This window comes from Halichoeres trimaculatus, unplaced genomic scaffold, assembly GCF_033239565.1.
Source record: "Halichoeres trimaculatus isolate MK-OKI-2021-1 unplaced genomic scaffold, fHalTri1.1 fHalTri1_scaffold_24, whole genome shotgun sequence".
NCBI classification, from domain to species: Eukaryota; Metazoa; Chordata; class Actinopteri; order Labriformes; family Labridae; genus Halichoeres; species Halichoeres trimaculatus.
The window spans coordinates 7,139,350-7,166,718 of record NW_027437202.1 but is presented as its reverse complement, the minus strand read 5'-3'; the positions used below and the strand labels follow the sequence as shown (position 1 = coordinate 7,166,718).

Below are 27,369 nucleotides of genomic sequence, written 5' to 3'. Positions count from 1 at the left end.
TCCAGGATAGCAAACTGGATCGGTGATCTCATCCGTCCACGAGGCCAGATCCCTCAGCATCCTCGGCATCCTCCGCTCAGCCGAGGTGACACATCGTTTGTCAGATGTCAGAGCAGCCGTCAGAGCTCCACAGGACGATGACTGCAGCTCTGAGGGCCACGCTCCGTCACCGACACGTCAAGTCCACAGTCAGATGGAAATAATGAGCGCGGCGTTACATGACAGGAGGCTGTCATTAAAGTTCAGCTTTTAGCATGATCCTGCTTCAGAGCGGCTGTTTATCTTCACACCAGCAGAGGGTGCTGCAGCAAGTCTGCAAACTTCAACGACAGACTTAAGAGTGTCGTTATCTGGCACTAAAAAGCACGAGTTGGTGTATTTCCTCTTCCTTCTTGAGGGTCTTTTTGTCCATTTGGAGGCACAGATGGCTCTGTCTTCTCACTTTCTTGAATTCTACTTTTTGTCTCTCCAACTTTTCTCACTCCGCGTCCTCTGACTGTCCAGCTGTCCAAATCCGAAGCAAGAGAGGAGAGTTGGTGAAACACCTGTCTGTGTGGCGAATCAACGAAACACGCTCATTACTTCAGAATCCCTCTCTTCTGTCGGTCAAGTTTGAGATCCGAAAGGAGCCAGCGTCAGCGTCTTAAAATCCTTCATTATGTGTCAAACAAAAGATCCGAAATGATCAGCGACATTCAGTAAATTAAACCCTTAATAATCATGTTCCTCCTGCTGATAATGATGTTTAATCTGCATTTCTATTTCTTAAACAAAAGCATTTAAAGTGCAGATTATTCCAATCCCTCTGTGTGGAATAATAAGCGTTATGTAACTCTTCGTACCGTTAAATCCCACATGTCCTTGTGTTTTTTTGTGCTTAACACTTAGCATAAAAAGGAGCTACTTGTCTTAGAAACACACGATAATGCACTGAAGCATCAGAGGAGAATAAAGCATTAAAACATGATTACAGAGAGATTTCTCACACAGCTTTCAGGAGAGGGAGAGGAGAGGTGTGTGTCTCCTTACTTGTTTGTCTTCTGCACACGTGGCCGCTCTGCGGTATTGACGTATCGAGCTGTGGACCTCGACCCGGGCCAGGCCACCAAATTGAGTCATCATCAGTTTAACGCATCTCTGAGGCCGATCCTGTGGAGACATCAATAATTTACAAGGATGGGACAATCATTTTGGGAGCAACCGGCGTATCGATAAACACGTCTCATGAGATGAGCTAAATGCCAAATGTGCCGTTTTTAGACCGCCGGAGTCTCCGAGGGAAACAGGACAGAGAGCTGGCTGCAGGACGACACTGGACATGCGTTTACGTCTCATGTCTGCAGCGTGAATTTCTGGAAACTCTCCTTTCGTTACTCATGCAGCCAGGTGTTAGCATGCACGCCTGAATCTGCTAAACAAACCAAACTAATGATTTCTGGGGCTCACGCAGGCTGAGTTCGTTCCCCTGTGAGAGTTTAAAGGTGACCTTTGTGTTGTGGGACGCTGGTGATTAACATGTGCGCTCAGTCTGCACAGCTTGAACGCCATTAGAGGAGAAATATGGAGACAATACACGGCAAAGTGAGGCTGCACCAGGTAACTCCACAGATGAGTGTTTCTCTTGTGCTCTGTTACAGATTCTTCTGTCTCCATGAGCTTCTGATCTTTCATTTCGGTGGTTAAACACAGCATACATCTTCATTGTATCAGATATGCTCTGCCCTTTCTGTAACAGCTACATTTTTACAGTCTAGCATTAAGAGTTTGGAAAATTGATGATGCACTCAAATGGCATTTGGTGAATATTAAAGCGGAGACCTCTCCACGTGGGTGTCTTCCTTTCTCCTCAGAGACATCAGTGCAAACCCACAGAGTCCACAGACAGTCGCGGCTGCATTTTAATTTGTCCTCTCGATATCTTATTTACCCTGGAGGGTCTCGGACTTCTCTTATTGAACCAGTCGCATAAAGGGCTCGGTATTGATGCAGGGGTGACGGAGGAGGAAAAGCCTGGATGAGGAGGAGGAAGGGGCCGAGAAGTTGGAGGTAGGAGGGATGAGAAAGTTTCTACAAAGGTTAGACTGAAGAAGAAGAAGAAGAAGATGGGTAAAAATAGAGTCCATTCTTGGAAAATAAGACCTGAGAGGAGATTAGCGCTGATGCTCTTGACTTTTCAATTCTCAGGATGGAGCTCTCTCTTCAATAACACCTTTTAAGTAATCGTAAGAAGCGTGGATCTTTGTGCTCTTTCTCCTGAGGTGAAGGACTTCCTGCAGGTGGGGTGAGCTCGCTATAGTGTAGGGAAGTGCAGGAAAGCGATTAGCTGTTAGCTTTGTGTGTTTTCTTTTCAAAGAAGAGGAGGGGGGTTGATTGTTCAGAGCTTTGGACCGTCACCCTGTAACGTCACATGACTTGAGTGCGTTTGATTTGGTCAAAGAGGAAAGGGGGTAAAAAAAACTTTCTCCAATCCTTCGTTTGAGCCATTCACCACCGCAGAAAGCCATTAGGGCGGACAGGTTGCTGACTCGACAGCTTGCTGAATCACCCAGGTAAAGCCTCCTCCGTCTGTTTCGTTTTATAGGACAGATACATCAGTTTGAGCAGGTCGAGACCAATCAAACTCTGACGGACGAGCACACACAGCCAAGTGCTGACAGGACGAGGGGCCTGATCACGAGCCAGGTTTAATATTCATCTCCTTCACATCCACGTCTGATTATTTATCATCAATCTCCAACGTTTCACTCTAATGTTAACAGTATTTTACCCTAATATCTGCAGTAACTCTGTTCTCCTCTCAGGGACAGGCTCTCCATTATGAATCATGAAGCTCGTCTTTAACACGCATGCCATACAGAGAGCAGGGAAGTATTGTCGTTCCCTGAAAGCACACAGGAAGTCAAAGAATCTCCCAAGGACACCGAAGCGATCACTCCACCCTCAGTCTTCCTTTCTTTCCATTAGAGTTCAGTAATTATTCACCGGGCTGCAGCAATCTCACAGCTGTATGAAGATATTACATTTTACTCCTAACAAGATGCATTCAGACTTTTATGCATCCCTTTCTCCCTCGGAGGAGGACACTGGTTTGAAATACTCGTCGACAAAGTGAATCAATATCTAATTACAAGCCGCACATTACGCTGCTTCGACGGGGAATGCACAGAGGCCTTCCCTTCCGCCTTAAACCCAGGGTTCAATAACACCTTGTAGATTATTTCTTCACCCATCATTTGCATGCTGCCCCAGTAATGGCCCCTCACTTTGAGAATCTATTACCATTTTTTGCCTTAAAGTCAGCACTTTTCAGAGGACACAGATTTGTCTTGCCTCGGTCCATCACTCAGCCTAAGCTGCATTCGATTTACACCCACCAAAAGGTAATAACGTCGCCGCTGAAGGTGTGTTTGTCTTGCAGAAATTTAAGTGCCATTCTCTGGCTCCGATTGTTTAACAGAGGCAGGATTTTGTAAGGAGGAAGTGAATCGCAGGGACTGGATGTAAAGACGCCGTAACTAAAGTCCTTTTTTAAAAAAGTGCACACCTCAGAGGATGATTCACCTGCCGCTGCAAACTTCTTAAAGGGAGATAACGCAGAAGAATGGAAGCTCCGAGAGAAGCGGAAGACCTCTCGAGGACAATCGTAATTAACATAATTCGAGGAATCCACAATTAATCCTGTCATTTCCTTGTCAGCGTCTGCGCCGTGTGGAGTTGTGATGCAGACGAAGGCGCTGGCGGAAACCGCGCCCGAGGTGATGAGCTAAAGAGAAATTGCTTGTGAATGGGCCTGACCAGACGGCGATCAGCATATTCCCACAGGGTGTTAGCTGTCAGTCCGTGGGGGATCACTATTACAGCTGCTGGTCTAATTAAACAGTCGGGGAAGCAGTGACACTGGGTATAATAGAGTTCACTAAGCACTTCTGAGAAAATAGACCAGATGTTTGGGGTGTGAGGCTTTTGGATGCATGCGGGGCTGCTCAGGTGAAGGGCAGGGGGACGAAGCTCTGAATCACTCTCTGTTAAACTGATAAAATCATGCTGGAACCTGCAGCTGCAAAACAAAGATGGAGTCCCAGATGATGGTGCAGATATTCAGTAAAACACTGTTAAGATTTGTCAGATGTCTTAGACTTATTTTCACTTCTCACTGGTAAGTTTGACAATTATCACGCTAGATTTGAGTGTTTTATATCCCTCAAACTGCAGAGGAAGTCTTGGAATATGGTTTTGCAGAAATAAACGCACAGAACAAAGAGATCCAGGGGGTTAATTGCGTGTGTTTTGGTGTTGATGTGTGTGTTATACTCACAGATAAACTGTCGCCGATGCAGGAGTGCATCGTAAAAACGTGAAGACCACCATGAATTTGGCTTTGTCCCTCTTGGTGAAGCTGAAACAAAAGAAAAGTCAAAGATTAGCTGCAATTGCTAACAGCTAAGAGCGCTCACTCTGGGTCACTTTATCAACTTTTAATCCATTTTAAAAATATTCATCCAATCTTCAGTTAAAAGGGACAACTTGTTATATCTCTGCAGGAGCAAGAAAAGCTGACTCATGCTCCTAAAGCATCATAACCCGTGATCAATAACCCCGACATGTTAAATCCACTGCACACATCATTTCACTCCATGATCTCCACACAGATTTATCGATTGTTATCTCAGCTGACGTGACGAAACAAATGAGACTCAAATGTGACTCGTGCGAATCATAAATCCTCCTCGTTTGATCGAGCCTCAGCCAAAGGTCGCTGTGAAAACCTCTGCTGAGGCGTTACAGGAGGGACAGCGCCGCTTTTGACATTTCCAATAAGTCACCGCTGTCAATAGAGAAGGTATATAAAGTTCACAGAGTGTTTGCTGAGGATTAAGCGGGGTACAGTCATGTTTGGACGGCTCCATCTATCAAGCACTAAAAGTGAAGCAGATATGCATTGGGTCATCCCTCTCCTTGTCACACCATAAGAGTCGGCGAGCGCGTTCATAAATCTTGGGCCTGTTTGCCTCAGAGAATTAGCCTGACACTCTGAAACCATCCTGCAGCAACAGATGCTCCTCCTGATATGTATTAACCCATGATTCTGCACGCTGCATCATCTGGATTAGACTCTTCATGCATGAAGATTAATGATTATTTTATTATCAATAAGCCTGATAATTATTCTCAGGTCATTTTATCATCAATGTGCAGATACAGGGGGCCTCTTTTTGCTTTCCTCATTTGCATAAACTCCCTCAAGAGCAAGACTCTGATGTCAAACACAATGATCTCAAAGCTCAGAGTGTGAATTAGTTCATTTACACCACCCAAGAGCAAACCTTCAAAAAAAAACTAATAAAAAAATAATAATAATAATTCATTAAAATAAACAAATAAAAAAATAAAATAAAATAAAATAAAATAAAAAAATTAATCAATTAATTAAAAAAGAGCAAACCTTTTAAAAATATATATATTTATTTGAAATAAAAAAATAATCAAATTAATAAATAAATACAAAGATAAATAAAAATAAACTAAATTAAATCAATCAATAAATAAAAATAAAATAAAATAAATAAATACATAAAAATAAAATAAAATAAATAAATAAAATAAAAATACAATAAAAATACAATAAAAATAAATAAAAAAAAAATAAATAAAAAAAAGAGCAAACCTTCAAAACATGACCAGATCTCTTCCTGTGTGCAGATTGCACCCAGCTCAACATGCTAACACCGCTGGAAAGCAAACTCTCACTTCCTGCCGTGGACACGTTTTCTAAACCCTCCTTTAAAGACGTGGCGCCTGAATTATTCATCGCTTATGAGATGTCATTTAGGCGCAGCAGACTCTGAAGGAGAATGTAGTTGCATCTCTGCGTCGTGGAGCCTCCACTGTCAGATTTCCAGATACAGCAGCGGTCAGAGCGAGCGATGCAGAAATGATTAATGTTCGTCTGCGGACGGCGCAACAGTCGCAGCAGGAAGAGGATGATTAACATGATATGGGAGGTTTTCACCAAACACTGATCCAGCTCAGCCGGACAGTAACAGTTAGGTAAATAAACGTCTGAGCTCCAAATAGACGAGCTTTGAACGTGTTGTGAAGCTGGGGTGATGCTGAAGGCGTCCTCACTCCATATGCAGAGGGGTCAGTCTCAATCTGAGGGGGGAGGTGTGGAGAAAAAAAGAAAACTCTGTCCAATCTTTCCCACTAAATTACCTTGGCAGATATCAAACAGAGTCCTTCACTCCTGCTGAATGATAATTGTAGCTCTCTGCCAGGACCAATACTCGAGGGTCATCTGTGGCAGAGAGGCTGGATGGCGTGAAGGAATTACCGCTGCCTCTCTGGGCTCTATTTTTCTGCTCAGCTTTCTAAACAGGCCGGCTGTGCGGCAGCTCGATAGCTATCATAAATTCTGAAGTTAAGCAGATAAAGACTTGGATGCGTGGCGGTAAAATGATTAGCAGAGGAGGAACACAGAGGGGGGGGGACTGGTGCACCCAGGGAACAGGATTGGCTGGATTTGGGTCGTCAGTGCTGCACTTCAGCCTATTTGTTCCAGCTGTGCGGCTAAATGAATCTACTTTAAAGCCTGTCAGATAGAAAAATCACTCCAGCTGGTTGTTCATTTTGGTGAATCGATCACCAGAGTCATATGTGGCCTTTTAAAGCACAGACTACTGCCATCTGCTGGTGTGGATGACTGTTTCTGCTCATGCAGCTGCAGAGCGTTAATGCTACCTAGCGTCATTCTCATGCTTGAACTTCAGCATGCTCTCACATCTGACCCTGAGGTATTTTTAGTCCCTGTCAAACCTGCAGCAGCGTTCCTAGGGGGAACTCTGAGTGAACCAGGGCGGATATGAGAGTACAAGCTAAGAGACAGAGACACTTTTAGGGTAACGGTGTCTGGCGATGAGTTGACAGGCGCTCTTTAAATAATTATTAAGGACAAACTCCTGTGATGGTCCTTGCACAGCACTTTGATCCTCAGTTGATCCCAGCAGCTTGTCAGGACGTCACAGAATCAGCCAGCTCTCTCGTCTTTGTGATCCTCATTTGCATGCCACTCGCGCCTCTTAGATTTCACTTTCTCCCGTTTTTAGCCAACTTTAAGTCAAGCGGACAGAATGAAAAGGGACTCTCATTCCGCAGATATAATAGGAAGAGACCTTTTCTAAATGGCAAAATGAATCCAGCATCGACCTGCCGCACATTACCGCTCACATATTCAGTCCTGTAACCAAGCCTGAAACCAAACGTCCATACCTGTTACAGACGCAATTTATACACATCAGTTGTTTGGGCCTGCCGGTCGATGGAGAGCTCAGGATCACCTTGTGACATGTAAATGAGGGTCCTTTGGTGTCGCGAGACAGGCGCGGCTAAATGAGCCTTATGATTTCCCATCACAGCCCGCCTGATTCTGACAGTCCCTGTAGAGGGCCTGAAAACTCATTATGCTTCCTCTGAGACCAATGTGCTATTGACGTTACATCTATACGGCTGTCTTTATCTGCTTTCCAAGGATAAAGTGCTGATCCTGATCTTACAGTACTGTTTTTACAGCAGGGATGGAGCCAGGATTTCAATTTTGGGTGGGCCAAACCCGATTTGGGTGGGCCCCCAATGACAAAAGTTAGTAAATAACTATTATATTACTGTTACTTTGTCTGTTTTGAATCAGATTTGGTAGCTTTTGGTACTGCGCCACCTTAACTTTCCACATATTGTAGGCTGTAAGAGCAGAAACATTAACCACGATTAAATAAAAGACAAAAAAAACTACAGCGTTTTCTCTAGTCCGGTAAACATGAGGCTGAATGATTCATGACTTTTTTACCAACAGTCAAACTTGGCTTATTTTACAAAGACAGGGTACCTAACAATAACAAAGTGCTATAGTGAAAAAAAATTATAATATCCCTCTTTAAAACTGATTTTTTAGAAAGAAAGAAAAGAAAGAAAGAAAGAAAGAAAGAAAGAAAGAAAGAAAGAAAGAAAGAAAAAAGAAAGACTTTTTTTTCATCAAGAAAAGTTTGAGGTGGGCCCGCCAGAAAAGGGGTGGGCCTGGGACCCTTGGGCCCACCCATGACACCGCCCCTGGTTTACAGTAATATACCCCAACAACTTTAGAAAAAGGCAGCTACAGCGTACTCCAAAGGAAGTTGTGCTATATTTATCACCCTGCTTCTCATCCTATAAAGTTATAAAACACCAGAGGGAAGTTCAGGTCAGTTCACGCTGCTGAAACTTTCCCCCAAACTTCTGCAGAACCGTTTTGTCTCCTCACAAATTGTTGGTCTTAACTGGCATTAAAGTTTCAACAACAGCTCCTCCTGAGCGAGATATCGGAGCACTCATTTCCCCCCCTGAGGCGCAGGTGAATTATTCAGGCGCTACAATGTTCCTCCACTCTGTAACATGAAGAAGTGAACATTCGCCAGGTATCAGTCCTCTGAGTCTTCCCGCTTTCACCAGGAGCTGCTGGTGCGCTGACCTTTGCTAGGACCGCACAGCGAGGGGAATTAGCATGACTTAACTAGCTGCTAGAGGATCAATATGACTCCCACCCAGGGAGGGCAGGACAGGGGTCACAAGTCAGCACGGAGCCCCCTCCTCCAGCCTGATCCACGGTGTCAACCTCACCCTATTACCACGCTGTCTCACCCTCGGAAAAACAACCACATCGACATCTTTGAGGTCAGAATGCTAACCTCTTTACACCTCTTCAACCATCGCCCAGCCCCCCTTCCTCAAGTCTCCACCCAGAGTCCAATTAGAGCGCTTTCTCTGCTTTGTCGCTGTCGAGGAACTGCACACGCTCTGAGGCTGGATGCTTCGGTAAAACAAGCAGCGAAAAGTTCACCAAGGTGCTCAAACACAGATGCTGCCATCAATTATTTAGCAAAAGGTGAATATTTCACTTGTACTGGGAATACGGGTCAGGTCCTGTGGATGTTTGCAGGATAAATATTTAAAGATCAATATTTTATGGGTGTGAAAGAGAGTGGGGCGGCCTCGGGGAAAGAGCGGGGAAGTGCGGATGAAAGCAAATAGTGACTGAGAGGAATCAGAAGACGCTCGGTTTCAGTGAAATGTATTCTGTAGCCGAGCGCGAGGTGTGTTCTGCTTTTGAATTAAGGATCTTTAGAGTCAGAGAGAAGAGGATTGGCCTAGTTTTCTCCATTCATTCTCTACAGGAAGCATTAACTCCATGTATTATTGATGATCAGGTACTCTTTTCAAAGCGATCTAATGAAACCAAGGCCGAGGTGTGAAGCTGAATATCCCACGCCGCAGACTGAAAGAGGGAGATAAAGTGTTTCTAGGTTGTGTCCTGATACTGCGCAGGTGTTAAGAGATTTACCTGCATGCAGCGCTGCAGATCCTCATCTCAGACTTCATTAGAAATCAAACCGATTGGATCAGCTGGAGGTAATCTGAACGGGCGCGGGGTTATTTGTTCAGATTTCCTGTCACAGACTCTTAAATCCACTCTGTGTGATAATTTCACACGATAACGCAGCTTTTGTTGTGGACTCTTTGTTTCACAGTCTGGTGTTTATTCTGGGGATTGAAGTGGAGCAGGTGGGCTGCATCGAGCTGCTGCTACTACCTATGTGATGTATTTACCTTTTGGAGATGAATCATTGATGTACATGTTTGTACAGTCTGTTAATCTGTGCTCCAAACACTGGCTGCAAAAATACCTTCATCAGTTTCAAAACAGGAAACATGAGAGGAGATTTGTCACGTCTAATCCTCTTTGTGATCCATCTCTACTGATGACTCCTGACTGAATGAGAATGTAAAGCCCGAGTGGCTGTTTCCACTCAGAAACATATGTATAATGTATACAGTGCAGCTTCTACAGCGAGGCTGGACTGATTAACTTTGGTCTGAACCAATCTGCATAATGAATAAAGTCAGGGGCCTTCACTCCAGGATGTTAATGCCTCTGCATTTACAATTAGAAAACCAAAGTTTCTGAATGCAAAGCAGCGTGGGTAATGATGATAACTGTTGTGCTGCTTTGAGATGATCCACACGTTGAATTATGCAGTGAGACAAAGTTGTCGTTATGCTGCTGTTGTGGCAGATGGGCTCGGACAGCCGGCTTTAAAGCTCTTGAAAAGTCATTTGTTTTGAAAATGCATGGAATAAATGATTAGCCCGGCAGATGATGCTGTACATCTGTTTCCAGCTGGTGATGATTGTGACGCATGGAGGCTCGGCTGCAAGTTGTGTTGGGCTGAAATATCATGCAGAATTAAAAAAACAATAGAAGGAAGCGTATGTTTTTAAAACTAGAGGAAAGAGGAGAGGATTTTATCAGGGTTATTTGAAGTCTGACTAAGGCTCAAATGAATGTTAAAGTTAAAGAGAGGTATGGCTCTTTAAAGAGGGGGAATTATGTAGGTCTGGGACTCGATTCTGTTATGATTTTTTGGGGTGCTCACAATCTAGCTTATAAACAAAGACTGAAATTGAAGATCTGAATTCAAAAAATTAAAAACCTTTGAAGAGGGGTATGGTGCTTTAAAGAGGGGGTATTATGCAGGTCTGGGACTTGATTCTATTATGATTTCTGGGTTGCTGATTTGATTTAAATTGCAATTTTTTGCTTATAAACAAAGACTGAAATGAAGGATTTGAATTTGAAAAATTAAAAAACCTTTAAAGAGGGGTATGAAGTTTTAAAGAGGGGGTATTATGTAGATTTGGGACTCAATTCTATTACGTGCTGATTTGGTTTATATTGCAAGTTTTTGTGAAAAAGTTGAATGATGAATGTCTACAGACTGAATCAGGAGTTATATTTTCCCCAAATTGCACATCAGGTGAGCCAGAAAGAAACATTATCCAATCTAGCTTTTAAACAAAGACTGAAGTGAAGGATTTAAGTTTGAAAAATATAGATTTTTAAACAAAGTTTACACTTTTAATATCGCCAAACAAAAAAATCCCAGATACATATGTGAATACTTTTTTCCTCCCACCCCTAGTATAATGTTTTCCCATAAGGATGCTGGGTGTTCAAGCTAAACTGATCAAAACACAACACTCCTGCTTCCAAAAACCATCACACAAACATCAGGAAAAGCATGGAAATCTCCTCACAGGTAAGAAGATTTTACCCACTAAAAGATTTCTTTAATGGCTGCTTCTCCTTCTGTACATTTTGTCCTTCCTTCCAAAAAACAGTGAAGGGGAGAAAAAGTCTGATGGGAGATGTGTTCCTCCCTGAGCTGAGCCTCCGTGGGTATTTTGCCAAATGGAAACCAGCCACCAGAACCAAACACCCTGACTATTCTTTCCTCTGCGACGCCAAATGAGATTTAAAAGTTTGAGGGTTGAGTTGTGTTCCCAGTGTTTGCACTTGGCGTCACCTTTCAGTCGCTCGGGCAGCGGCAGAGAATAAATATTTAAGACGTTCAAGACACCTTCATTTATCAATTCAAACAGAACTCTTGGCACGGCTTCCTGCAGTCTCACGGTCACAGCTTTTGTTTTGGCAACTTCCCTGAATGAGTGGAGAAATCCACTTCAAATAAAGGACATCGGCTGTCAAACTGTAAGAGGTGGAAGTTACAGATGTTAAACGAGTGGTAAGATTGTATAAAAACAGTTTTTGACTTTCAGCTTCTTCTTTAAGGTCAAGAGGTGTGAAAGTCTCCTCTCGGCGCTCCCTCCTGTGCTAACCTACATGCATATTACCTATTATTTATAGCCCCTCTTAGAGTCGCTGGAGTGTGGACAAGAAATATGTCCCATTACAGGTCCCTGTGCTGCTCTGCATACCTCCTCTCTATCATACGCCTCCCTTTGTGCACCAAGATCCTGATCCCCAGGTCTGCGTTTCACTCCTTCCAGACAAACATCTGATTCTTCCTTCTCTTTATTTTCGTATCAGTTTAAAGTTCATTACACTCCCTGAATCCCCTCCCCCTGATCTGTTTGATGATTTCTTCATTTTCACACTCGATCATAAATCAACTCATTAAAATCAATTGACGTTCTCTGCTGTGAATTACAGGGTAATCACTACCAGTCATCTAATCTATGCAACCTCATTTAAGCTGCATCAATTCAGGGGCGCACATGCCTCTGGATGAGATTAACGACATCCAGCCATTAACTGCATTTCAACATTTGTCTTCAATTCAAAGCGAAGCTGTATGAGAAAGCGCGCAGCCTCTCTGAAATATCATCAAATGATTTGATAAAACATCTCTGCGCTCTCCACAGGAGTCAATCCGACTGTTTATTCCTAACAGCTAAATAAATATCTCTCCTAAAAGAGTGAAAAATACCTGTGAGGTGACTCATCGCAGGGACTGGAGACAGAGAGGAGCAGCCAGGGTGTGTGGAGATGAGTAATACTGAAATGACATCCACACAAAGCCCAAAGTGGGCAGCATCACTCTCTGGAAGGTTATTTAAACCCAGAGCACTTTTCATTCACTCCTTCCCTCATCTTCTTATGGGATCATTTGGCGAGATGATTATGGACTCTATAACTCATGAAACTTTAATGGAAAGAAAACCGAGTTCTGTGTTTTGTTGCAGGAGGAGCTTGGCCCAACTTTTCAGGAGAGATTACAAAAAGGTGGATGGATAGACGTCAGGTGTCAGGGTGGGCTCAAATGAACGACGCACAGAGACCTGTCTGAGTCTGACAGTCAGCTCCAGGTGGAGGAGGAGGAGGAGGTGGAGGTGGAGGGAGCTGGGTGCTAACTTTGGCAGCGCTCTTAGGGAAAGAGCGCGAGGGAGGCCGTCCAACAGAAAGGTCAGAGGAGATGATGAAAAAGATGAAATGAGGAAGGGCTCCTCGCCAGGAAGTGACAAGACATAAAGACGATGAGGAGGAGGTCGAGATCTTCACCACCTTTTTATTCATCCCCTCATCACACACTCACACACTCACACACACACACCTCGGCTTCCACAATTGCCAATTATCAGATATGCTGACTTGGTTCTGTTCACTTAAAGCTGTCAGTCAGCGCTGATGGGAGGTTAACGGGCCCATTTATCGAGCAGTGTCACTCCTGCAGGTGTGGAGGACTCCCTTTCTGCTGGTTTTATCGTCTGACATTTCTCTTTAACATTTTTATGAGCCCTTTCCAAAATTCACCCAATAGTGGAACCAGTTTGAATCCTTACCTGTCGTCGTTGAGTCCTGCAGAAATCCTCTTCGACACCTGGAACAGACACATATAGTTTAACTCACAAATTCTTTGACCAGCTCTGATATTTCTGTCCACAAACTTTGCATCTATTAGCGTTATTTCCCTTCTTTTGAACCCCTGCTCTATAATTAAGAGTCCGGTTCAGCCTCTCATGTATCCCCATGTGTCTGAATCTCTTATTAGATATTCTTATGACACACGTCTTTGTGAATCCAAACCCATAATCCATCATGTGGCAGCGCCGCTGTCTGCTCAGACAGCCTCCTTGTTGCTTTGAAGCAATCACCTCGGTAATTCTCGGCAGGTCAGGTAATGTTTGGATTGCAAATTGCCGCGAAAGAAATAATACAGTCTGTGCCGAGACTCTCTGATGGAGACGTTTTAAACTTTTCTACACTTTTATCAATTCTCCCCAAGGTTCCTGACAAATGGTGTGTGACATTAGCGCCGCCCGGCTTCGAAACAGTAAATGGAAACGACCCAAAGAGGGGAATAAAGATTCATTTTCTACTTGCTGCTTTGGAGCTCCTGACAGGAGGAGGAGCCAGACGACGCAGTGCAGAAGTTTAGGTAAAGAAACTAAAAACAGCTCTGAGCTAAAATGACTGAGAGGTTAAAGGAGCACGATGAATGTTTGACTGATGATGATCTGCTTCAGCTGGACCTCGATGACCTGAGAGCTCACAGTGGTGCCATACATAAAAATGAAACACATTTTTAAAAATGCACCATCGTGCAGCTGCAGTGGATGTTTCTCTGAGTGGTGAACTTTTAGCTTCAGCCTCTCCAGACGTCTGGATTCTTGACTCCACCACCCGGCCTTCATCCGACTGAGCACTGTGGATGATCAGCCGCCACTTCTCTGACTCCAGCATCTCACTGTTGTCAGGGCAACTACCAAAACGAGCGTCAACGCACGTGCTGGGACGTGTAGATAGAGACAATAAAACACGACAAGCTGACACGCCGTTCCCACAAACGTGGTGTCGTGTTGATTATATTCGCCACCTGTTGCTGTGCGGCATTTTGTCAGAGCCTCTCAGATAAAAAAAAGCAAACAGACGCGTCACCTGGCCTGCTGCAGAGAGAGGAGAATTAAAGAGGATTATTCCAAAGATCAATCACAGTCTGCTGCTGCTTTCTGCACAGAATCCTGCAGATCAGAGCGCCATCGACACATGCTGAATCAAGAGTAACCGATCAAGCAGAAGCCACTGTGTGATTCGTGTGTTTCCTGTGGGATCAGGAGACAAAGTGAGACCTCCCACAGACGGCGTGTTTATGTGCTGCAGCCCCCAACCCTGTAATTATCTCTCTGCATATTAAACCTGAGGATTCTGCAGACGTGGCAGAGCCGATTAGACGCTCAGGTCTGTGAGGGGGGATGACAGGTGGAGTAATTGTGGCGACTTTGCAGCAGACAGCTCTTCTTCGCTGCACCCAGGGACGGCTCCATTACGACTGCGACTTTCAGCTTATTATTCCTGCTGGGAGAACACACACCCACTTTGATGGCATCCCAATGGGACTAATTTACCGCTGCATCATTTATAAACCCCTCTCCCCTCCAGACGCTAACCTCCAACCAGCGTCACGTTGATCCAGCCTGATCGATGATTGATTGACGGATTGATTGATTATGATTCATGCGCTTGCCCGCTGCGTTCCAGGCGCAGTGTCAGAGCCGGAGCTGGCAGCTCATTTGTTAACATTAGATCCTGCGTCAGGGTGAAACCGCTTTGCATTTCGAGCGGACAGCAGTTGGCAGCTCAAACCAGCGGCGGCTGAAACTCTGCGTCAGTGCTCACACGTTATGTCACCAGATTCGGAGCTGGTGGGCCGCCGTGCCTGTCAGAAAAGCATGTGGTGGGAGTTTTTAATTCTGATCCTTTAAAACATGATTTCATTGAAGTGGTGTCAGAATGTCGAGCCACCAGCTGAGCTCTGAGATCCCACAATAATAACGCAGTCCACTGGTAACAGCTTGAAACCCATTTCCAGCACATCCAGTGGTTTTCTGCATGAAACAGTTGGAAGCTAACAGTCAACACTTTCACGTGGAAATGAAACATGCAGATCGACCGTACGACATCATCTCTGCTTGCATCAACTGACACTGGCCAATCAGAGGGCGTTATTCCTCCCAGTGCAACGCAGGAAACTCGTTTAAGGCCTCCTAACGAATCAAATCTGCTACCACTGCTCTCTACTTCCTGAAAAGTCTTTGATGAGATTTGTGCCATAATGGCAGGTGTGTGTGAGTGTGTGTGTCTCGTCTCTCCTGACCACACACCCTGACAGCCTCACTTCCCTGATATCTGACCTTTCCAGTCGGCTGGATCACCTTCTCTTTAATTGTTGGAGTGAACTTTGAGCTGATTCATTATTCCAGCGCTGCAGCAGCCCCGTGGAGCTGCCCGTCCTCCCCGCCGCCACAAATTATCCCCTTTTATTTTTAGACGCTCTCAGAGTTGCTGTCATTGATGAAACCAGACCAACACATTTAGACTAAACCACCTTGACCTAACACTTAAACTACTCCTGGCTTCACTGGGACCTGCCTTTTGACCTGAAGTAAATGAAATCCTCTCCTGTTTCTGCTCCCCGGTCGGTCATGTGACATAAATTGATCTGCAGTCGAACTCATTGATAACAGAGGGCTGGAAAAACAATCCAATTAGCTTTATTGCTTCAAAGATGGGATTACAAATTGGGCGCTGATCTCTGGAGAGATTTACCGCCAAAAGCAAAAGGGTTCCCCAAGTATCACAAGGTCTTATTTACGTCTCTGAGGACGTGAAGCGTGAGATAGACCGGTGGATTGGTGAGCCTGGAGGCAAAGCGCGTCCTTTTAGGGTCATTAACCCGCGACCTTCAGCATGCACAGGGACGTTTTGTCGTCCGCAGTGGCACGGTAATACTGAACCTGTCTGAGAACTGAGCCACGAGGCAAAGCTTTTTATTTACCGGTCAATCTGGACTCCAGCTCTCAAGCTTTGGGGAGCTTTGGGAGAATGAGTCATGGATGTAAGCGGTCAAAATGAGTTTCCTCTGTGGGGAAACAGGAGCTCAGACATAAGGAGGAGGCTGTGGGCAAACCTGGACTTCCACCTTTTGGTGTACGGTTGAGTTATAATGCAAGTGGACCCTTTTCTTTGAATCTTTAAAGAGGGGCTGTTCTGCTTTAAGCAGTAAACACACATCACATACTACACATAGCATCCATGAATTCAGCAGCTCAGCGTTGTCTCATGAAATCAATAAACAATCAGCGTCGTCTGAGCTTCTAGCTCATTGATGGACGCTCTGCTGGAGCATATGTTGGGATTATTTATCTTCGCACATTAATGAACATTAATCAGAATTAAAAATGCTAAATAATGCTAGAGGAGTGTTATGCTAGACCTGTTAGCTAAATTGAGGTCGGCTCTTATAGATCCTGTGCGATTAGCCGCACAGAACAGCAAAAGGGTAAATCCATTAGTCATCCTGGTTTATTATGATTACTAATCTGTTGTCACTGTTTACTGAAGAGCAGCAGCTTCATAAGTCCACTATGACTCAGACTTCCTGCTAGTTATAGGGATTACTAAAGATCAGTTGCAGGGTTTAATAAATAATGCTCCATTTCACACAGCATGTACTCTGTGTGTATCATACATCCGCTGCCTTCAGGGTCTACACTTCTGCACCCCTCGCCTCTAAACAAGCGCTAAGTTGATGTGGAGCAGAAGAATCTATTAGTATTGATCTCAGCTGTTGTTCTGCCGCCTTTCCTGTCCCCTGTCGGTGTTTTCCATGTGCTCAGGCCTCTGCATGTTCCTCTGCCTCTTAACGTCACCCCTGTGGGCATTTCGGAGCACAGCACGGAGCAGGTTGGCCTGGTAAAACGGAGCATCAAGGTCACTGTTAGCTGTGGGAGATGTGTGCTAATAAAGCTCCTGCAGCTGCAGCAGCGGTGTGTGAAGATCTCACCTTGTGGAGCTGAGCAGCTGAAGGAATCTGTTTTTTTATTTCCTTTGTGCATCACACGGCATGAATAAGACCTCTCATACTCTCTGGGAACATTAATAATCACTTAACACCTACGCGCAGCCTTGAACTAACCATACTGAATCAACAGCAACCTCATTTTGTAAGTCAGACAGTTTCTGAATAAAATATTTTTTACATCTCTGATTCAATGCTTGAGCATTTTTTGCAATAACATTTCTTATATGACCTCCAAACACTTTAGATTTTTGTGAGGACTTCATTCAAGATGTCTTTTTTTTTTTTTACAGATGTGTTTAAGAGTGCTTTTATGAGATTAGTCTTTCTCCTATTTTCTATTTGTTTTGTGTTTCTGCAAGAGCTGTTACCCTCTATTCTTTCTTTCAACTTCTCATGCTGAAAACAGAAACCTTTTCTCACCTATGAACAAAAAAAGAAGCAGGAAAGAGACAGAGGGATGTGTATTTTGTGTGTTTTTCTGGAACGAGTAAGTCTGGTGGAGAAGGTCAAACTGCACAGATTATAAAAGCCCTGGAGGCAGACTTCAGATCTGTGAGATTTGGCTGCATTAATAAACTAAATTGGAAAAAAGTCGCTGTCCGTGGTGCTGATAGGACAGCTGCTCTGAAGACAGTGACTGGTGTGTATTCAGAACAAGAATCTGACTTTTCCAACTTGAAGGACTTCTCTTTAATGGTAATTACTCTCACATCAGTGCAATTTATCCTCAATGCAACCAGCAACCTCAACAACAGCAGGTGTCACAGTAGGACACATTACTAGGATGCCAGTGATGATTTCTAAAGACAGAAATATCACATATCATTTAGAAATCACTAAAAGGGTCTAAACTGTGCATTATATAATATATGAATACAATATATGAATCATTTTGTTGGTGAGGAGATCAATAAAAAAGCTGAAGTTACAATTATTAAAGATAAGCTAATGAAGCTAAACTCAAAAAGCTAATGTTAATTTAACTTTAGCCCTCAGGACAACAGCTAACACTAATGTAGGATCACCAAGCAATAAAAACAATAACAAAAACAGGCAAGGCCACTTTGTTTGTGAGGGATACACGTGTACCCACAACAAAGAAAGTGACGCAATGAACGGCGCAGCTGGGAGCTAACGTAAGGCTAACTGTAGCTAATGCTAGGGAAGTCCCAGCGTCCGCCGGTCGAAGCGGCGCTTCTAGTGTTAAAGACAACTTTATATTTCTTTACAGCAAAGTCACAGTATGTCAACTTACCTTAGAAGAGACATCATTACATTCGCGTTGGCTTCATGTTGTCAAATACGCGAAAACAAATACTCAAAACAAACACCGAGCGTCTGAGCAGAGAACGTCCAAGTGTATGGGAACGGCTAGCCGCGCTGTGATTGGCTCATTGCGTCTGGGGGCGGGACTTAGCCATAGTCAAGGGTGGCTGTCTTCTAGCAGGGACAGGGACAAACAAAGAGCAAAATATTCATTAAACTACCACAAAAGACTGAAAACACTCACAAGGAAAGAAACAATAGAGGTTAATCTGACACAGAAGGGAGAGGAGAGACAGGTAAAATTAATTATGGACAGGAAGTAGACCCACAGGGAGCAAGACCTACAAAATAAAACAGGTGGCACAAGAAAACTGACTCTGAAATACATCACAAGATGAATTAACAACAAAGAAGAACAGGAGCATGTTAGTACATGTGTTTGAAGCTACCAATATTTTTTTTTATGCAGCTATCCTGAAGCCGTTCTACTTCCCGATGGATCCAGTTCAGCTCCCACTGTTGGAGAACTACTGTGGATTCATTGAGGTTAGTAGTTCAGTCACTTCAAACAATAAACCAGAATAAACTAGTTTGGCGTCAGAGTTCTTTTAATTATTAAAGATCCCAAAATAATTCTCAGCCTCGCAGCTTCACTCTCATTTCAAAATTAGCATTCAGCTCCAGCTCCACGTTGCATAACACCAGAAAAACAATCACGGCAGAGACTTTTAATGAATGCAGAGAAGCTTTTCTGGCTCAGGCAGAACAGACAGGAATGCAGGCTATCTTTGCAGGGCCATCCAACCTGTCACGAGCCAAATATAGAAGATGTGAACTAAATTCTCCTCTCTCCCTCTCTGAGGAGACTTGTTTCTCTGCCAGCTGACCTCTGACCCCAGCAGGTGTCTGACGGATGGACGGGGCTGACTCAGGGTCAGGCGGTCAGAGAAACCTGGACTCTTGTCTTTGCAGTCCGTCTGCATGAGAGGGTTTCACTGTTGTGCATTTGTTCAGTTTTATGCATGATGCAGAAAGCAGCATGTACAAAGACAGTAACAGTAACTCGCTGCAGCTTCTTACCCTCAGCTTTTACGCTTGAATATGAGGCTTGCAGGTTCTAATGTGTGAGCGTTTAAGTTAAACATATTACATTATCATCCAGACAGAGCTCTGAGAAAGCTTTCAAGCTCTCAATCAATAAATCCTCTCTGTTTCAAGTCTCTCCATCTATTATCCTCTTTAAAGTTATCACAGGGATGTTCCTGTTAAAGCTCAGCCACTGAGCGAGAAGGACTTTAGGTCCAGATTACATTTTCACCACCTCGCGCTCTCAGCCTCATTTTTTCCTGCTCGGGTGTAAAAACAGCCACAGGGGAACTCTGGGAGAATGAGTTTATAAGTGCTGCAACATTAAATGAAGCTGTGGATGGGGGAGCAGAGTGTCCTTTAGACATTTAAACATCTGTGAGCTCAGGGAGAGGACACTCCAGCTTGAGTTATGTCACTTTTTTATTCCCTCTCTTTGCGTTTTTATTTCAGAGGCGTTAAGTTTAAAAGTGCAGGTGTGTGTGGGCCTGCGCGGAGATAACAATATATGAAATGAGATTCATTTGGCAGGAGCTCTGTCCAGATCATCTAACAATGCATGGATTGTGCCAATATGATTTCATTAAAGATTTAAAAGAATCATTTTGAATCCAGCAGAATGGATGTGGAGCGTTTCCATCCAACAGCCTACATGCACATTTTGAAACATGTGACTATTTTTTATATCTTTTGCACCATGTTATAAATTTTTCACTCATGTTTCCAAGAAGAGCTCCTTTCAAAAATGCAATTTTATCCATCACACACTCCGACTCCTCGTTTCACAGGTGAGAACCCAAACTTCCTGCAGACTCCATCACACCACCTGAAGGACAGAGCGTTTGAAGTCCAGCTCTTTGCCTGGAAGCTGATAGTCAACATTTGGTGGATTTCTTCAGTATACTTTGAATATTCTCATGTGCAGGAACATTTTCCACACACAGACTCTTCCTCTTTGGCAGGCTCTCTGAGAAAGCTCCAAAGTCTGCTTTGAAACCCGTGAAGTGAGAAGTATTCCTCCATCCGTGCTCACATGAGCGGAGCCGCAGCTCTTTGCAGCACGAGTCTTTTATTTAGTAATAATGACACTGACGTGGCTGCTTTTATACCGTGTGAATGTTACATAATGACAGAAGAAGAACTTGGCAGCTGCAAAGACGGGTTGATTCATCATAACTCAAACTGCCGGTTCTGTTTTAGAAGCAACAAAACGGGGAGACAAAGAGAGAATGAGAGGCAAAGAGAAAACGTCTGAATGTCAAAAGAATTCAGTGTTTGCTTTTTACAACGGGGGAAAGATTTGGGTTTCGCCTGAGGGCCTTTTTTAAACCGAGAGGAACTTAATTCTTGATTTAAAGCTTTTCTGAAAGGAACAAAGGAAGTGCTTTAAACTTTGAATTTGTCAAACACATTTACGTTCTCAGACACGTAAAACCAGCCTCAAAGCTTCTGAATGAAAACAGCAGACGTGTGAACTTCGAACACTTAAAAAAACGGTTGCTGTAAACTTTACAGTTAATTACTGGTAGCAAGGGGGCAGTGATTATACTGAAAACCTTTTCCAGGAAGTTCCTGCAGAGAAAATATCGTTGAGGTTACAGAACTCAAACTATGAAACCATTATTAAATCACCGCCTTGAAATAACTCAGATTTCTCCTCCAACATGCGTCATTCTCACATCCTCATCATTTGATGGTATATTTAACCTGTGAGATTTCCGCTCCCTCTGTTTTCTGCTCAAACACCTCTCACTTCACCAGCTTTCACACATCATCTCATCAGATTTAAACTTCACAGGGTTTAAAGCTTAAAGAAATCTTCACTCATGTCTGTAAGGCTCCTTTTAAAAGCCCCAGAAGTTACATTTAAACCCACTTCTACAAATTAAAACCACTAACACTAAAGGTAATGGCTGCAGTCCCCGAACTGGACTGTCATTAATCTAAATGAGGTTCTCCTGCAAACACTTGTGTGGTCAGTTCCTCTCCTCTCTTTTCATTTCCTCCTCTTGATGCTGATTTAGAGAGAAAAGAGCAGAGTCCCTCGGCTCTGAGGTGTGAATTAAGCTCATATTAAAGTTCCAGTGATGCTGCCAGAGGAGAGGAGGAGGAGGCGCAGAGGGACGGGCTGATGCACAGCTAATATACCCGTCAGAGAGCGCTACATGAGAGGGGACGTCAGCTCCTTGCAGATGCATGACAAACTTGTGGATGGATAGATCTGAACTGCAGCTGAACTCATCTTTGTGCCTTGAAGCCCTCCATTCATCCTAGGAGGCTCCTTCGTGGCCCAGTCTGAGGACTGAGGACACAGGGACGGAGCGGGGACCTGAGTAATCTTGCAGTATTAAAACAACCTGCAGGGAGAGAAGGCCATGATTGAATTTGTTAGTCTGAGACAGAGCCTTTACATTTTGTGAGTAACCCAATTTGGTGTGTGTCTGCTGGGGCCACTGAGAACACCGCTCCCCGTGCAGGCTGCCGCCATAAATCATCTGTGCTGTTTCATCCAGCGGCGGAGCGGCAGGGCAAAATATCACCCTGCTCTGACCTCCATGTCCTACATGCTGTGGTTTCCATCAGGGGGAGAGACGCGCTCCCTCCTCTCCTCATCTGCCTCCTGCCACAGCAAGCTAACACCAGCTATATATAGACATGAGCAAGAATACAGCAGTGAGAGTGAGAGTCTGCTGGCTGGAAATGAACAGGATGTAAAGATGTGAATGAGATCTGCTTGTGTCTTCCAACACTGCAGGAAATTTTCACGAGGATTCATGAAGCATCATCAGATTTCAAATTAAAAGCTCTTATTTTGAAAGTCTTGTGTTGTATTCTCTTCTGCTTCTCCCTCCTCAATAAAAACCGTCCATCATGAATCCATTCCACTCTCCAGGCGTCTCTAAATGTTGAACATCTTTTAATTCGCGGCGGCTAAAAAAAGAAAAGCGGCGCTCTCATTTCGCAGCATTAATAATCCCAACATTAAATTTAATCTGGAGCTGATTAGCTGCATGTGGATGTCATTTATAATAATAACATGCTTTTCCCTTTAAGACTCCTGAATTATTGATGTGTTAATATGTTAAGCAGCTTTGTTAAAGCATTCATCACACAGTTGAGAGTTGGCTCGTATTCTGAAGGTGCAACAGGAAGTAGCCACATTTTCATTTAAAAACAACACATTGATCAGATTTGGTGCAATCACTCAGGGCTGTGCAGAATATTAATGCCACTAATGATTTGATTTCATTACAAAAGTGCTTCAAATTAACCAAACACAGGCCCTCTGAAGGCCTCAATTAAATGGCACTCACACGCCTGAGAAGCAGGTAAACATTCAGCAAATCCTCACCCAAAGCTTTGGCTCCCAGCCTGAGAATTATTCCAATACTCTGCACCAGACGCTTGGAAAATCCTGCTTTTAACTCCGTGTTCCATCACCTTAAACGTGAATTTCAACCCTTTAGAAAAGCTGTTAAACCTTTTGGCACCAGCTCCAAACATCCACAACCTCAACGATAATATTTCTGATTTTTATTCCCACAAGTCCACCACCAGAGAAGCAGCACATAGAGCATGTAATTACCCCCCCATCTGTGCTCCAAGCTAACGCAGACTTCCTCGTTCATTCCTCCTCCGCTCTGTAAACACCCAGCATTAAACATTGGAGCTCGTTGGCGTCAGTTTGAGGCTGCGGCCAGACAGCGAGAAAGAGAAACAAGGGCATTAGAGCTGACCAGCTGCTTCCCCCGGACGCCCCCTCCTCCAGCGTGCAGCATTAGTCCATCTGAGATCACCCGGGCCTGCTGGTCACACACACACAGGAAGCTCATAAAACGAGCTGGATCAAACACAAGCTTCATATTCCTCCTCCTTCAAACAAATGACTGCTTAAAAACCCACTGCCTTGAAATCCCATGATCCTTTGCAGCCATCACCTCTGAGTCACTCATTTGCATGGACACCAAGTGATGTAGAAACTCCTCAGGTCAGGTACGCCACGCCGCAGTTGAGGGAGAAAACTATTTAAGAGTCTGAATGTGAGTTGAGGACAATATTTCCCAAAGTAAAAGATGCGAGGGAGATTTCTGGAGGCCATTACCGCTGCCTCTTTTCCTCACCACTTAACTGCATATATATTGACTCTGAAGATTTCATATTCATCTATTAAGACTGCAGCTACCCAGGGAGGGAAATGCAATCAAGCGGCTCTGCTGCTGTGTATTTACCTGCATTTTAATTCATGTTTGGGGAGCAGAGCGGGGCTCTTAGAAACACCTCACCCACTCTCTGCACACACACACGCTCCAAAACCTTCTGCCCACTCCCATTTGGTGCAGCACCTTGTCACGGTGGCGATCGATACGCTTCGGTAATGGCTGCCTGGAGAGCGCTGCACTTGAATGACAGTTCTGGGACCGTGGTTGAGTGATGGAGCGCTGTTGCCGGCTTAATTAACTTCCAGTTGAGTCTCACGCTCAGCAAACCCCTGCCGTCACTCTCTTGCATCAACCCCCCTCCTCTCTAAAGCCTCCACCCCATTACCCTAAGCATAAACAACACGCCAATTAAAAGGCTGCATGCACATTCCAGCTGCTTTGTTTGCACAAGTCTGGAAATAAATATTCATCTCTTGTTTGCTGCATCAAACGCTGTAAAAAGCTTGCTGCAGATTTTGCAGGATTTTCAACCCACAATCCTTTGCTGTTTACAGTACTGAAAACAACCTTTCTCAACAAGTTACTGCAGGTATTACAAAGAGAATCCCTGGAGCAAGGAGGGGGCTTTGCAAATGTCAACAGATCGTATGGAGACATCCCCAGCACCGCGGTAACTGCAGATTACTGTTAAAGATTTCAATTTTCCCCCTGTCACTTCAGTTTTAAGTCAAAAGCTAATTTGCTTGGCTAGTAGCAAACAGGATCAATAGATTGACCGGTGAGAGAACAGCTAAGGCGGAGCTGATGAGGAGAGCAGCTTTAAGGCAGTTTTCCTGAATACAGGATGCTCGGAGCGTCAGGGAGAAGAGAGCTCGCTTTGCTATTCAGCTCAGACCGTGCATCTTGTTTTTTTCCCTTACGGAGCACAACAGCAATCCGCAAAAGGCCGAAACAGTCAGAGGATTCAGCTTAGCTGGCACAGCTCGAGCTGTTTGCAGATGCAATTCGATGTTTTAAAAGTTTCAAGGGCCAGATTGCCGCTATTGATCGCAGTCCAACTCAATGAGAGGCGAACAACTGCATCACCTCATCCACAGGCTCTGGAGACTGAGTTTGTAGAAAGGAGAGAAGAGATGTAGATGGCTGCATTCCTGCTTCTAGAAAACATCTCAATATGCAGATGACAGATTTAGATTTTAAAGAGGGGTATGTGCTTTAAAGAGGGGGTATTCAACTTTTTCCGAAACTTTTCTAAACATGCATCCAATCACAAACACTCACACACCCATCCAATTAAACCTTCCACGTCTTGTTTTTTCTCTTTTTTTTTTAGAAAATACTGTGATATTTTATTAAAAATGTTGCAGAAAAAGTTTATACAGGTGTCCAGCCAGAAATATCTCTATTATCACTTAAGGCAAAACCGCAAACAAATATAAGACAAAGTAAGGATTTTAAAAGTCTACATTAAAACCCTTATTATCTCCACTGGTTCAGGGACCGAATGGGCAAGAACAGATCTTTAACAGCGTCTTCAAACCCTCTGTTCTTCCATTTCTCTGTCACAGGATGCAAAACAGAAAGAGAGTTAATGGTAACTTTTGTTGTAGTTTTATAATAATTAATATCATTAATATTTACACTCATTCACTTGCTTTGTAACCCAAAATATCACAAGCCTGGCACAATACTTTACATATTGCTAGCATATGACAATTTGAAATATCTAACATATATTTCTTTACAAACATATCCAACTAATATCGATACAAAAATCCACTGCCTTTTTTGTTTCTAAATAATACATTGCTGGTCACATTGTAAGCTCAGGCAGTGCTGAGGTTGCAAGACAGAAAAAAGCTCACAAAGAAAACTATCAGAAGCATAACAGGATGACGGCAGGTGATGGAGGGGTCAAGTCAGTCGTCGTTGGACAGGAGACGAGAAACGGAGAGTAAAGCTCTTTCTGGACATGCAATGTGGGGAAAAGTGGGAACAAATCAACGCACGAGACAGTCGAGTGTGTGATGGCCTGCAGACGCACAGTGTGCAACTCTCCGAGGATGGGATTGTGTTCGCATTTTGGTCGTTCTGTGAAAAAAACATAAAAGGTATGACACACAGGTAGTAATCAGAAAAAGAATGATCAGGAATATTTACACGCACCGGAACAGAAACTCACAAGCTGGAAAAAACTAAAGATTTCAGCCAATAGAAAAACAATAATAGGAGGAGCTCTTTTCAGATTTTTCTTTTTAAAAGATTTAAAATTCCACGCACAACTATATACCTTTTTTCTTGTTTTCTCTTTTATACAAAGTTTTCATAAATACATTTCAGGCTGGGGTGTAGAACTCTGTGCCCAAGTCTAAAAGTCTGATCCAGAGTTGCTTTGCTGCCATCGTCTTCCTGTTGTGTTTTTATGGCACGATGCCTCCGCAAAGGCTCCTCCTGCGGCTGTTCTCCGTTTGTTATTGTAAGATTATTAACAGTCTTCCCCTGGTGCCTCTTCTTTTGGTAAAACTCTTCCGTATAGCTCCAAAAAGAGTTATTACTATAGTAACATTCACTTTGAATATTCTCAGGAGTTCGTTAATCTGGATATACTTTTCAAGAAGGCATGGTAGCAAAATAAGATCTGCTGTCTGTGCGTCAGTCTTCTCTCGTCACGTTTGCCTTGCGAGGTCGGTGGCGGCGGAGCTATACCCGCGTGGTGGAGTGGCCGTGGGGGAGGTTGGTACTGTTCTGGCTGCCACCAAACGTGTTGAAGTTGTGCAGAGGCTGCATGCCAGCCAGAGAGTTGGGGATCATGGTGATGGTGCTGGGGGTCATGAGGGGGATGTCGTCAGGCGACCGCCGCAGGGTGAGGGTGTAGTCGGGCGGGCAGGTGAGGCGCAGCGTGTCGTGCGTCTGCATCGACTCGCACTCGTGGTGGTGCTCGTGCTCCAGCTGCTGCTGCTTCATCTGCAGGGACATGAGCTCCTCGCTCTGCAGGTGCGCCACGTCGTTGGCGGTGGACGGGGTGTTGGATGGGGCGGAGTTGCGTTGAGGGGTGGGGACGCGGCGGTTGGACTCGTGCCGTCGCTTATCTTTCTTGTAATACAGCGCGGCGAAGGCGAGGATGTTCAGGAAGAGCAGCGAGGCTCCGACGGCGATGGTGACGCTCAGCTCGGTGGAGTAGTCCCTCTTGGTCTCGATGACCACAGTGGACTCGTCTGTGAGGTCGCCAGTCTTGCGTTGGTCCGTCGTCTGTTTGGTGTTGGCAGGAGGGACCCCTGGGTGTCTGGTGGTGGAGGGCCAGTTGTTTTTCCCAGGGAAGCGTTTGGTGTACGGGTACGGCGTGGTGTCCTGAGGAGGGATCTTGGTCGTCGTGGACACGTATTGAAAAAACTCGTTGATGTTGTGCAGATGTGGGACTAGTTCCAACCAGAACGCCACCTTGGTCGCACGGTAGTGGTCTCGCACTCTTGGCTTGAGGCCGATGTGAAGGTAGAGCTGGTCTTTGGGGTTGTACTTGGTCCAGGCCACCTCTTCAAACCTGTTGGGCTTTGTGTGGATGAACTTTGTGTCCTGTGGGACGGGTTGGTTTGGATCCCTGAGGCAGAAACAGAAAAGGAAGAAGAAGTTAGACTTTTACGAAGAGCACACAGGACGCGATGATTAATGCATCA

General features: G+C 44.3%; 1 protein-coding gene and 1 long non-coding RNA gene across 3 annotated transcripts in view; both read right to left on the bottom strand.

Moving 5' to 3' along the window:
• Nucleotides 1-13,207, bottom strand: part of LOC141785709 (uncharacterized) — a 69,173-nt gene extending 55,966 nt beyond the window's left edge. The window contains exons 1-3 of the long non-coding RNA XR_012597555.1: nt 13,168-13,207; nt 4,316-4,396; nt 1,030-1,149 (exon numbers count right to left, since the gene is read on the bottom strand). This is a non-coding gene — a long non-coding RNA (uncharacterized LOC141785709). The remainder of the gene's footprint in view (nt 1-1,029; nt 1,150-4,315; nt 4,397-13,167) is intronic.
• An 11,800-nt stretch (nt 13,208-25,007) lies between these two features.
• Nucleotides 25,008-27,369, bottom strand: part of nlgn4xa (neuroligin 4 X-linked a) — a 49,823-nt gene continuing 47,461 nt past the window's right edge. The window contains exons 6-7 of one of the 2 annotated variants that reach the window (XR_012597584.1): nt 25,989-27,293; nt 25,008-25,789 (exon numbers count right to left, since the gene is read on the bottom strand). Coding sequence is in view for 1 of the 2 variants with exons in the window: in XM_074664328.1 (XP_074520429.1) it covers nt 26,399-27,293 (895 nt within the window). In the remaining variant the exon portion in view is untranslated. Of the gene's footprint in view, nt 27,294-27,369 lie in introns of both variants that reach the window. The other variant, XM_074664328.1, reaches the window with a different exon arrangement.